Source organism: Chanos chanos, chromosome 2, assembly GCF_902362185.1.
Source record: "Chanos chanos chromosome 2, fChaCha1.1, whole genome shotgun sequence".
Classification (NCBI taxonomy): Eukaryota; Metazoa; Chordata; class Actinopteri; order Gonorynchiformes; family Chanidae; genus Chanos; species Chanos chanos.
Window position 1 is genome coordinate 57252571 of NC_044496.1, and position 12760 is coordinate 57265330.

At 44.9% G+C, this 12760-nt stretch overlaps 2 protein-coding genes across 2 annotated transcripts; both read left to right on the forward strand.

Annotated features, from left to right (window-relative positions):
- Positions 1-328: 328 nt before the first annotated feature.
- Positions 329-3416, forward strand: pcdh20l (protocadherin 20-like). The gene is made up of 2 exons (XM_030766927.1): positions 329-352; positions 945-3416. Exons 1-2 carry the CDS (start codon positions 329-331, stop codon positions 3414-3416), a joined length of 2496 nt encoding a protein of 831 aa, XP_030622787.1.
- A 2670-nt stretch (positions 3417-6086) lies between these two features.
- plp1a (proteolipid protein 1a) lies at positions 6087-12290 on the forward strand. Its single transcript, XM_030765585.1, has 7 exons — positions 6087-6090; positions 7715-7901; positions 8092-8248; positions 8726-8894; positions 9287-9360; positions 9543-9608; positions 12129-12290. Exons 1-7 carry the CDS (start codon positions 6087-6089, stop codon positions 12288-12290), a joined length of 819 nt encoding a protein of 272 aa, XP_030621445.1.
- The last annotated feature ends 470 nt before the right edge of the window (positions 12291-12760 follow it).

A 12760-nucleotide genomic window follows, 5' to 3' on the forward strand; every position in this document is an offset into this window, starting at 1 on the left:
CTGCGGAGTTAGATTAGATTCAATATTATAGTTCACTGTGTGAACTTCATGTTTTGTTGTTTGCCGAGAGCTTGTTGTGATGAATAAAGTTGCATTATTCCAAGGAATTGAGAGGTAACTAACCGACGGTTTAATTGGAATGTGGATAGGCCAGTCTGCTGTGCTGCTAATGCACCACGATCACATGGGCATGATTTTTTTTGTACCTGGACTTGAGGTGAATAGTAACCTATACTACGTCCCCGCCTACACAAACTAGCTCACTTTCACTCAATCCGGGACGCTGCTAACATGTGTTTAGGGAACGGACCATGGGATTTGCAAAAATATGAATTTATCTGGTCTTCTACAGGTCAGTAATTGCTGTGCTGAACAAAATATATAGAGTTTTATTCAATTAATGTATCAATATATTTTATAGTGATTTTATTCTTTAATCCATATCAGCGGATAAAAGTCTTTCATAATAGCAAGTTTTTAAGTGTGTATATTTAATAGCGCAACAAGTACCTCTACTTAGATTCAATGCTACTACTAACTACCACGACGCAACTTCTGTGCAAGCGGTCTTTATCGTATCATATAATTTGAATGACCAAGTCCTTCCAGAAGTTTTGGGGAGGGAATAAACAACAAAATGGATAAAGTACAATGATTCATATCGCTCATGTTTCAGTGCAAACATAGGTTATTAAAGGAAATCTGGCGAAGTTTCTGTGGGGTTTAACTGCTTTAAGAAAGCTATAGTTATAATGTGATACCGCCTGATCCCTTCCAAGCTCTTCACAGGAGAAAGTATTCACAATACCAGTTACCCTGTCAAAAGGAATGGGTGTCTCTTTAAATGTTAAGTGAACGTGGTTAAAATTTCATATGGAAAAAAGAGTGTGACTTTCTTCGCCACTGTAAATTCGCTCCCTTGCTTTCCCTGGTTCTCTCTGCAGCGAGTTGTTCTTCTGACTGCAGTCAGACAGATCCTGTGCCACACACTGCATTTCAAAGTCCAAGAAGAGGAGGAGGAGGGCGTTAAGATTGGCGCTCTGAGTGAATATTCTCCTCCGTATCAGCTGCTCACCACAGAGGACACGGGGTATGTAAGAGTGGACGAAAAAGGAGACCTGTACACCACAGAGCGTAAAATCGACAGAGAGGCTCCCTGCACGCTCATCTCGGTCGACGCTGTCGTAGGCCAAGGGCAAGACCAAGAGCTGGTGAAGGTGTTAATCACGGTGGAGGACATTAACGACAACGCTCCGCAGTTCGAAGAGAGCGAGATTCGTCTAAGCGTCGCCGAAGACGCGTCGGTCGGAACGAGGTTTCTGCTGGATGACCTTGCTCAGGACAGAGATGCAGGTGACAATGCAGAGCTGCACTATCACCTAGAGGGAGCCCATGGCCTCTTTGGTTTGACCCAGAGCGAATCCTCACTCGAGCTGGTGGTTCAAACCACTCTGGATCGAGAGACTCAGGATAGCCACCGCGTGACACTCGTTGCTGTAGACGGCGGTTTGGTGCCACTCAGTGCTACCACAATCCTCATTATAACAGTGGAAGATGTCAATGATAACTGCCCACGGTTTGACCCAGAGGGTCCCCACACTGCCACAGTGACAGGGGACCCCCGGGGAGGGACAGAGTTGGCCCGAATCGAAGCCACTGACCCGGACCTGGGTCAGAACGCTGAGATTACATACTCTTTCGGCGTTCAGATTTCAGACAGAGCGAAGGCATTGTTCCGCATCGACAAACGCACGGGACAGATCACCTTAACCAGGGACGTTAAGATCGACAGCCCCGAGGTGCACGTGTTGAAAGTATACGCGAGTGGGCCGCTCTGTCCATTTGCCCACATCGATGTAACCATATACATGCAGCCAGAGGCAAACCCAGAGCCTGGAATTAAGATCAAGTTCATAGCAAAGCATGAAAACAGAACAATACTGCTGGAGGAGAATGAACCCCCCACCGCCCTGGCTCTTTTGGAGCTGACAGACACCTCCACTGTCAAAAGCGTTCTGTCTTTAGCGGCAGATGACACACCGTTCTCGCTGAAACTCCACGCTGGGCGCTATCTCCTTTCAACATCAAAACCCCTAGACTTTGAGGTGCGCAGGGAATATCTAGTTACAGTTGTTATCAAAAACACCGAGGGCGAGTGTTTACTTGTAAAGGAAGTGATCAAAGTTCAGATACAGGACGTCAATGACAATGCCCCGAGCTTTGAGCTGCCTCGCTATGAAAAGGACCTTGAGGAAAACAACGAACCTGGGGCACTTCTTTTACAGGTTAGGGCAGTTGATGCAGACAGCCAACTGAATGGGAAAGTTTCATACAGACTGACGTGGAACAGCCCAGATATCTTCAGTGTAAACCCTATGACGGGGCAGCTGTTTGTGTCAGAGTCTTTGGACAGAGAGCAGCAGGGGTCGTACTATCTCACCGTGTTGGCCAGGGATCATGGCACGCCTTGGCGTGAAGCCTCTGTACCAGTTCGCATTAATGTACTGGACCAAAACGACAACCGGCCCGCTTTCCTAACCCCACGTTTCATCTTCTTCGTGTCTGAGAGCATCCCCCATCTCGGCCACGTGGGGAAAGTGGGCGTGACCGACGAAGACCACGGGGAAAACGGACGGGTGGTGGACGTGCGCGTGCTGAACGACAGCGTACCTTTCGCCTTCGACCACTCCCAGGGCACGTTACGGAGCACGGGCGAGGTGGACCGCGAGAAACGGGAACGCTATGAGCTGCTCCTCCTCGCCCGCGACGGGGGCACCCCTCCCCTCTCCTCCACGGCCTGGGTCACCGTCTTCGTGGAGGACGTCAACGACAATCAACCCCAGGTCATCCTGCCCAGCAGTAACCTCTCCTGCCTTACCGTATCGCCAACCACCAGGGCTGGCACCATGGTCACTAAGATCTATGCGATTGACGAGGATTCGGGCATGAACTCGGACATCACCTACCACATCATCGCTAGGGAACCAGAGCACCCTAGTCCGTTCGAGATCGACCCGCGCACAGGCAACATTACCCTGGTCCAGCACCTGGGGGGCCGGGACTACGGCATGTACCATCTCTTTATAGTGGTTAGCGATGGGGGCAAACCGGCTCCACTGCAGGCCACAGTGTGGGTGAACCTGCTGATCAATGACACTCAGAAACAGTGTCACCTCAGCTCTGTCCCGGAGTACTCACCACGCAGTGATACTGCCCCTGCATCTGCCCCACGTTGCCAGGACAACGACGGCCGTACAGAACATGCTCAGCTTGTATTCCTAATCGGCGTGGGGATGATGGTCGTCTCTCTGTGTGTGCTCCTGGCAGCCGTGGTGATATTTGTGAAGTATAGACAAAAGAGACCAGAAAAGCAGAAAAGTGTTTGGAGGGAAAGTGAACTGCGACCTTTAAACTAGGAGGGGGACAAGACTGTGCAGAACTGACAGTATCAAATGAAAAACGAAAAAATAATAAAATAATGTAGTTTTCTTTTATTAGTTCATTATACCTTTAAAACATATTGATACTTGAATGTCTTTTTTTTTTTTTTTTAAATGTTGTTTTTAAAGTCGTTTTAAACTTTTTAAAGAGGAATGTTACCTGTTAAGTTTCTATAAAAACCTATTGAATTGCTGTTCTCTGGAAGCGAAAGCAACTCAACCAGATGAATCTTTTGAAGATGAGGTGCAAGTGAAGAGACAAGACTGCTTTAGCTATTCTGCTGGCGAGAAATGTACCAGATAAGATTCTCCAAATTCTTGTTTCGCTGGCACAAACAAAATACAAAATTCAGGGCACGAGCTGCATTCCTGCTGGCGTCCCAGTATTAGTTTTATGTTGATAATAAGAACTGTTACAAACACTCAGAGAACCACAACGCAAGGCGTTAGGCTTATTGTTCAGATAATAAGGGAAGAAGAGAAACACCAAGCAGAACATTTGTGAATAATTAGCTGTAACACGCTTAGTTTGTGTTTAATATGACACTGCTGACCTCTCGGTGTGGAAAAGGCATTTCACTACTCACCTGATAAAAATTAAACCCGAACCTCAGCCGCTCATCTCTGAAATGCATAGGCGCTCTTTTTGTTGGGTAGCCATTTGATTCTGAGAGTGTAAAAATAAAGACAATGAGATTAAAAGTTTACTGAAGCAATTGCAATAACTAATCAACTATGAACACAGAGCAGAGATTACACACCTTTTATTTGAAAATAGAAAGAGAGAGAGCGAGAGAGAAATATGTATATTTGTGGATGTAAATCCATTTGAAAGGCCAGTTCCTGTACAGGCAGAGAGTAACTCTTACTATGAGTGTAACTGACCTGTTAGAGAGTTTGGTAACCCCCCCCCGACAACATGATTAGAGCTCTCTCTCAGATTTCCCATTATAACTGATGGATCTCTCAGGTTTAAGCAACCACAAAGGGGTTTAACGTTACTCTTGAAGGGAGGTGATGAAAGTCTCCTAAGGAGCTGGTGTAGAGGAGACCAGGGGAGGCTGAAGGGGATACAGTGGACAGGTGAGAGACACGGCACCATCTCAAGTCACAAAGTTCTCTGTCACCTGATAGCCCCTTTTCTCATGCCATGGGGCTGAGGTCTGTCCCACAGTAAGAGGGACTGCACGCTCGTGTAAGTCTCTGTTCAGATTATGCCAACGATCTGAAACTGTTTACGAGATTAAAGATGACAGCAGACTCGTATCTGTGAGGAGAGTAAACGGGAGTTCGCTCGCACACTGAGACAGTGTTAAAGTTCGCATAAAAGTCTGTGCGTGATGGGTGTTCTTATATGAATCTTACAGAAGTTCAGTTTCTCTTAATTAAAACACCACAAATACAGAGACAGAGAATAAACCATTCATTATGATGACACGCCAGGCAATCTCTCAGAGAAGTCAGCGCGCAAACGGCATAGCAATGTTTGGATACTGGCGTTTTCGCGTTAACCAAGAGAAATTAATTATTAGTTTTGAAACGGCCCTCTTTGAAACTTCGTGCATGACGGCAAGGATTGCTGACGTCTGCGGGTGTTATTCCACAGTGTCGTTCAAATTTTCCCTTAGACTCAGACACCACTATAGTAGTTTTAGTAACTACACGATTTTTTGACATTGTTCAGAATTAATCTAAGAGTTACAGGAAAGCTTAGAGGAGATTTCAGTCTGAATGAAATATACAAATTTATTAGAATCAGTATTGGTAATTCTGTGACTTTTAGTCAAACTCCAGCGAAGTTCCATTATCGGATGATTCTGCAATGCACAAAGAGTAAGCCCCCCCCCCCCCCACCACCACCCACCACCACACACACACACACTCACACACTCACACACACTCACCTCATTAGGCGCATACACATGCTTGGAGTTTCGTGAGGAAACACCAGGGGGTGCTCTTGAGCCAAATGTCCCGGCAACTTCAAGATTGAGTAACCTCAAAGGAGAGAAAGAAGATCACATTGAAGTTTTCAACAGTTGAGCTAGGACACACAGCCCCGAACAATAAAACGCATGTGTATCACCAACATTTTTAAATTCTGTCATAAACACAGACTTGAATGACTGTACTTACCATCCCAAAGAATAAATTATCTTGCCTTTTGATCAGTTACTCAGCCTCATGTGACAAATCAACGCATATGGCAAAAACAAATACCATTTCATAAAACAATGCGATAGAATGTGTTACGTTTACTATAGCACTGATACACCATTCAAACATTTTTGTGTCGTCAAACATTGCTCGGCAAATTGCAATGAAGTTTCTGAAAATGAACGTGCGAACGTGTTTTTATTCCAGGACGCACGAGTTAAGATACGTGTTTTCAAAATGCAAATTCTGATGATGACCTTCTCATTCTTCTCCGCGATGAACTCATGGCCATTCTGCTGTGGGCTTGGAGTCCATTGAAAAGCTACATTGTTTCTTTAAGGCCCGGCTTTCCACCATCAACTGGGCTGTTCATTGTTTAGGAAGCAGAGAAGAGGGTGAGATTAATAAAGGACCAAGTAGCGGACATATCACGTATCATAACAGAACACGAGTAAGAGAGTTTCACGAGCGAATCACTTTCTTCCAGACATGGGTGAGTGAAACGATTTTAGTTCATTGTTTGTGACTGAGAGATTGAATTATGGCAGCAAGAAAATAGTTCAATCCGAGACTGCATTGCTTTGATTTTTGTGATGATCTGAGAATATTTGGAGTTTTGCGACTAGATTTTCCCCATTTCCCGGCGTGTTTCGGTGTGTCCTGTTCAAGGATTTATTTAGTCTAAGTCTGAAACTCTCAGGGCTACTGGATAGTGGTTTGAAGTGCGGCTAAGTAAGCTGCGTGTATTTCTCGCCTTCCATCTTAACAATTAACAGTACTATGATATGTGCCAGACGGGCGTTTGTCTGAAATTTACTTCAGTTGCCTTAGTAATGTTTCGTCCAAGCAGAAAATGCGTTATGTCGCTGTCAAAGGTCAAATGAGGTTATCAGCGTCATCTGGGGCTCTCACTTTTTGTGCAGGTGTATTTGAACCTAATTTTGAAAGACAAGCTGTTGTGCTCTGAATCTCCGAACGCATTCTTGTGAAATGTAGCCCATTTAAGCAAAGATGCTACGAGTTTTTTTAGTTATTGCTTAACTTGACTTATTTCAGTAAAATCATGTTAGATGTTCCTGCCAACAGAGTTGTCTGTTCATTTTTGTCTGCGTGAAAAGCCGTAAAGTTGTAAATCTTGAATTATCAGGCCATTTATAAACTGATCAGTAAAACTGGACTCGTGTTCACCTGTTGCTTCCAGTACAGTCTGGCTCACAGACGGACCGTACGGGACTCTGTCCCCAAACTCTCTGTTGGATTGTTTCTGAACATGCCCTGTTTGTGCCCTGTGCCAGCTGGAGTAGCACCAGCAGCAGCCAGCCTGGACCCTGGAGTGGTTTATGCTTTAGACCCTCCACCCCACCCCAAACACTACCAAGTCTTCCATCCCTCTTCCTTTGCAGTCGTAATCCACCTCCCACCCCCCCTGCGTGTTCTCAAAAGTCTATCTGTTTGAGACGGAGGTTGCCTTGGCCTATTGTTTGTTTGACATTGCTGGCCCTTGTGTCCCCACACTGCACAAAGACAAAGACTAGTTTCAGCTCCGGCCACAAAAGAAGCCACTCTCTGTCTTTTCTCACACTCTCCATGGTGTGATACAGACCCACTGCCCCCCCCTCCCCCACCTCCCCCCCAGACTACAGACATCTTCCCCCACCCCTCATCAGCCGCTGCATGATCCCCAGGAAAAGAATCGTCCTGAAACAATACACACGTCCCCTCAAAGGAGAGTGGAGAGGAACTCATTTCACTGAGTGGTTTATTTATTTGTGTTTTGTTTTGTTTTGTTTTTTGTTTGTTGAATTAGTGTACCACTTATAGCTAAATGAAGTGTTTGTTGTTAAATTATACATCTGTATGTTTCAGCGCCATTTGTAGATAGAGTTGTTGGGAGTTCTGATTTGGGTGTGCTCTCACCTGTAGAGTTTGTGCAGTAATGCCACATTAAGGATTTGAAAGAGGAGCACACTCTGGTTTGTAGAGTTTGTGCAGTCATGCCATACTGAAAGTTTTGAGAGATGAGCGTGCTCTCATTTGTAGAGTTTGTGCAGTCATGCAGCAGTCACTGTTCTGAGAGGTCTAGAGTGTGTGCAGTAATACTGTGGTGTGGTGTACAGGGTGTTACGAATGTTGCATGCGTTGTCTGGGAGGAATCCCGTACACCTCCCTGGTGGCCACTCTCCTGTGCTTCTCTGGCATCGCTCTGTTCTGCGGCTGCGGACACCAAGCCCTCACCGAGACCGAGAGGATCATCGAGACATACTTCGCCCGTAACCTGCAAGACTACATCACCCTGGCCTATCTGTGAGTCGCTCGCTCCACCCAAAAATAAACTCAGATCATGTCATATGCATAGTCTTTCTAAAATTAGAATTTGTGCATGATATGTCTGCGTTTGTCCAGGTTCGGTCATGCCTGTAAAAATGTGTTGAATCTGCTATTCTCTGGTTCTGTTATGATATTTCCACTGTGTTCTTGGCTCCCTTTGGCACAGGATCCAGTATTTTCAGTACATCATCTACGGCCTGGCCTCTTTCTTCTTCCTCTACTGCGTCGTATTACTGGCCGAGGGCTTCTACACCACCAGCGCCGTCAAGCAGACGTTCGGGGAGTTTCGGAGCACGGAGTGTGGTCGGTGTCTCAGTACCACGGTAAGACCGGTGCTTCCGTCGTCTGTGGAGCTGTGGGTCACGTGTGGGAGAGGAAGGATTGGGAGCGGAAAAATGGCGGAACTGGAATGAATTTGCATTTGCTGTTTTTGAACGACTGGGCCACGCCCCATTAGTCCTCAGTGCTGCCTGTCCTCGTGGCCGTGTTCTCTTAATCTCTCAATGAGCTTCCATCAGAGGAAACGCAGCAAAGACTCTGCCAGGCACTCTCCTTATGGCTGTGAAGTATCGCTGGAATACACTCGCACCTGTCACAATTTTACTAACATTAGTAACTAAGAGACAAGAACACAAGGCAAAGAAGCTACAGCAAACTTCTTGGTTTGGGCACAATCGCTGAAACCCTTTCATGTACATTTTCTACCCATGTCTGGAGACGAGACTGTGATAAGATCGTGTTTGTTGGACGGCGAAAAGCAGTATGTGAGGATGCTTCTTCTGTTTGTTTTTCGTTTACAGTTCATCGTGATCACGTACTTCCTGGCTGTCATCTGGCTGCTGGTGTTTGCCCTGTCTGCCTTACCTGTCTTCTTCTTCTACAACATGGCATCCACCTGTCACACCATCAACATTCTCTCAGAGACGCCCTCCAGCATCAACCAGCTGTGTGTGGATGCCAGGCAGTACGGTAATGAATCAGTCCATAAAAACCTGCTTCCATTTCACAGTCAGACTCATAACAGTGACATGGCCCTAGGCAGAGTCGCTTCAAGTACAAAGATTAGGATTTCATCTAATCGAATTCTCTGTGGATGTGTTGAGGATGTTTGTGTGTGTGTGTGTGTGTGTGTGTGTGTGTGTTGATGTGTGTTTATAATGGAATCTAATACAGAGCCTTCTTCAATACAGAGCAGGGCTTATTTATGTCAGTTTTTCTTTATCATTTCTTTCTTGTGCTGGTCTATGGGAGTTTTGCCCGTATTAACTTGTGGGGCCCTTTGAATTATGCCTTTGGGGCCAACGCATTTGGCATCCTTTGTGAGAGAAGACCTGAAAGATTTCCATCTCTGCCTCCTTCAGGTTTGTTGCCTTGGAATGCGATGCCTGGGAAAGCCTGCGGGATGACCCTGGCCAACGTGTGCAAAACTAGGGAGGTAAGAGATGCCCCGGGGCAGCGCGTGCATCTACGTCTTCCAGTGATCCCTGCGAGACCCGATTCAAAAGCATGTCAGAGATAGAAACGACATCAAACGTTAACACCATGCTTTTGACTGATAGAGCTCTGGCTTTGTTCTTTATTCCTCTGTATGTGTGTGTGTGTGTGTGTGTTTCACAGTTTTTTTTGACATACGACCTCTACATTGCTGCCTTTGCTGGAGCTGGGATTACACTGCTGGCTTTGGTGAGTAAAAAAAAAAAAAAGCATCAAACTGCAGTCAGCTGAGGCAAGCACAGTCTAAGCGCTGTGTCCATGTGACCACGCTTCAGTAGGTGTCAAAGAATTTCATTCCTCCATCACTGATGAGTGTCCAACTGTGTCCATCTGTGCTCTGTTTCAACTCGAAGTGACTCAAGACAATCACAATAAAAGCTTTTGTCACATGATTTCATTTTTTCTTTCTTTTTTTTTTTTCTTTTTTTCTTTTTAACCCTGATGTTTTTCAGTCATCGAAGAATGTCGCATGACATTAGGTTTCGCATGTGACTGGCCTCTGAGACACAAAATGATTGTTCTCTGTGAAATTTCATCCTTTGTTTTGTTTTCAGTCACTGCATTTTTATTACATTAAATCTTCAGATTTTCAAACAGATCCTTTGACACTCAGTAAAACATTGCCTCATGACATTGTCTCAAAACATTGTCTCATGACATTTGTGCAAATTCAATGATAAATCAAATCTGAACAAACATACAAAAAACACGGTGAAACCAGACCAAAGCAAGATGGAATCAACGCTGTTTTATTTTGTGTTGGTCTGATCATGTTTCTGGTGTCTTAACTGTACGAGTAACTCTTCGATCGTCTGGCTTGTCTCCTCTCTAGCTCACTTACGTGGTTTCCACCACCTATAACTTTGCTGTGCTGCGTTACCTGGGAAGAAAAGGCCTTGCTTCACGATGTTAGGCTCCGTCTTCTACTCCACACTGTCAGCGCTGTCTCTCTGTCACTGTCAACAACACGGCATACCGGAGCACTCGAAGGATTTCCAACCGCTTCTCACTTTTTCTTCTGTTCTGTAACACATCCACATTTGTAAGGGTTTTCTGCATTGACACGCGGGACTTGGTGTTCAGTTTTCTTAACACACTGCAGCCCTCTCTTTGGGCCTTTTCACTCGACACAGTCTCTCCCTCTTTCCATCTAAGATTGTGCTGGTTCACAGGAACCCAGCTCGAGAAACCTTGATTGAAATGTGAATCGCCTTTTCATGATGGGCCTCTGTTTTGCTGATGTATATTTCATTTTTTTCACGTAGATTTAAAATTATATGTAGTAGTTGTACATTGATTTTTTTTTGTTTTTATGTTGCTTTTTTATTTTGGGGTGACTTTTATCCATGTCCTGTTTTTTTTTTGTCTTGTTTTTGGGGGGTTTTTTTCGGGGGGGGCTAAATATAATCCACAGTTACTGCTGTTCAAACCTTTCAAAGTAAACACTCCGCTCTCGCCTCTAAACTTTGAATCACAGGTATACGCAACAAGACAACTCAATCATCAACAGACAGTTTTCAATGAACTTCAGCTTTGTTTAGACCACGCTGGCAAGCTGCACACTCCCTGGTGAAGATGGCTGGTTACCATGGTGACCAGCTTTCACATCTGGTTGCCATGGCACCAGACTCCACTGTGTATGCAGTCTTGCTCTGAGCCCAGCACTTTCTTTTTTTCCTCACAGCCTCTCCCAAAGCTTGAGAAAGACCTGGACAAAAGAGGCACGGCCGTTTAGTGAGAGGGCCAATCAGAGTGGACTCCCACGACAGACCCGGCACCCGGCCTCACGCTAGGGGTCAGCTCACATGTCAGTCGAGAGCCTCCATAACACAAAGAGGGGCTGGAACTTTTCAACTAGATGAATAGGGCCATTCTGTGACTGGCACACAGCTAGAGAACAGCCCCTGGCCTCTATAGGCAGACTAGTGGGGCGATGAGACTGATTAGATAATTGATGCAGTGCTCTGATGATTTCATTTGACTTATAACAAACAAACTGAAGACAGCAAGGCAGTTTTTACGCTCTTGTGAGAAGCCAAACACACAATTGTTATTGTGTTCTAACTTGCCTTTTCTTTTGATGTGAATTTTTGCAGTTTCGTAATGATTTAATGGAAAGGTCAGTTGGGAGACCTTTTCCAGTGGTGTTTTACTTTTTGTTACAGTTGTGTTTTAGCCCTTTAAGATGGAGACTGTGGCGCCCCCTGGTGTTGGGTGAATGTTGATCTCTAATACCACGCATGGTTTTTTTTTGTTTGTTTGTTTGCTTGTTTCTTTTTTAAACTTAATGGATTTGTCACTGTAACTGTCAGGAAAATAGTAGTTATTATATAACATTCTTATTTTCTAGATTCATTTCTACTAATACTGTTGAATATTCACACTTTCTTCATATTGAAATATTGATCTCTTTCTACTAACAACGTTTGTTGAACTCTTTTTAATTTTTTTTTTGTAAGCTTTCACTGAATTTGGTGAATGTTTTATGTAACAGTACAGCCTTGGTCTCTCACCTGATGACAGGTGATCTGATAGTTTATTTTATGGGGGGGGGGGAGGGGGGTAATAAAAAAAAGACATGCGAGTAAACATTAACGTTTTTACATTCTGTGTTTGAATCCTTGCGAGAGGGCCTGTGTTTACGGCAGTTGTTTTTGGGTGGTGTTGAGACATCTTGAGCACGCTGCCACACTCTTCCGCTCTCCCCAGGTTCACTGTCCGCTCCACCTGGCCGTCTGGCGGGAACTTTTAAAAGAACAGAGAAGGAGAGAGAAGGCGGAGAGACGTCAGCGCGCCATGTTTGGACAGCTCCTTACGGAGCGCAGAGGGAGTCTGTGCTCTCCTTACGCCCTGAACACAGAGGACGGGTGACGGCCACTCCACGGAAAAGTTCCAAAACGTGGTATTTCCACAGAGGGGGAAAAAAAAAAATCTCATTTTGAGGTTGAAACTATGCCAGAGGTTTTGATTATTGTAGAAGCGGCACTTTCATTTTGAAGATTAATAGAACCTGTACTTGGAAATGCTTCTATTTTACCATAGGGGGGAAAAAAAGCCTGATATGCGGCCCCACATTGTTGTCCTCTGGCATTAATACTATGTTGAACGTTAGTAATATAATTTGGGCAACTACATTATTGTCCTCTGAAGACACTTGTCTCCCTGTTTTGTTTGGTGGAAACGTGTTTTGAGCCTTAATTTCCTCCTGTTAATAAATGGGTCTGAGAAATGTGTGCTTTACCAAATTCCCTGTGAATCACACGCCAGAAGCATATTGTCTCATCTTTGTCTTGCAAACAACTCACACAAACACAGAATGATTGGCATGTTGCATTTTTTTT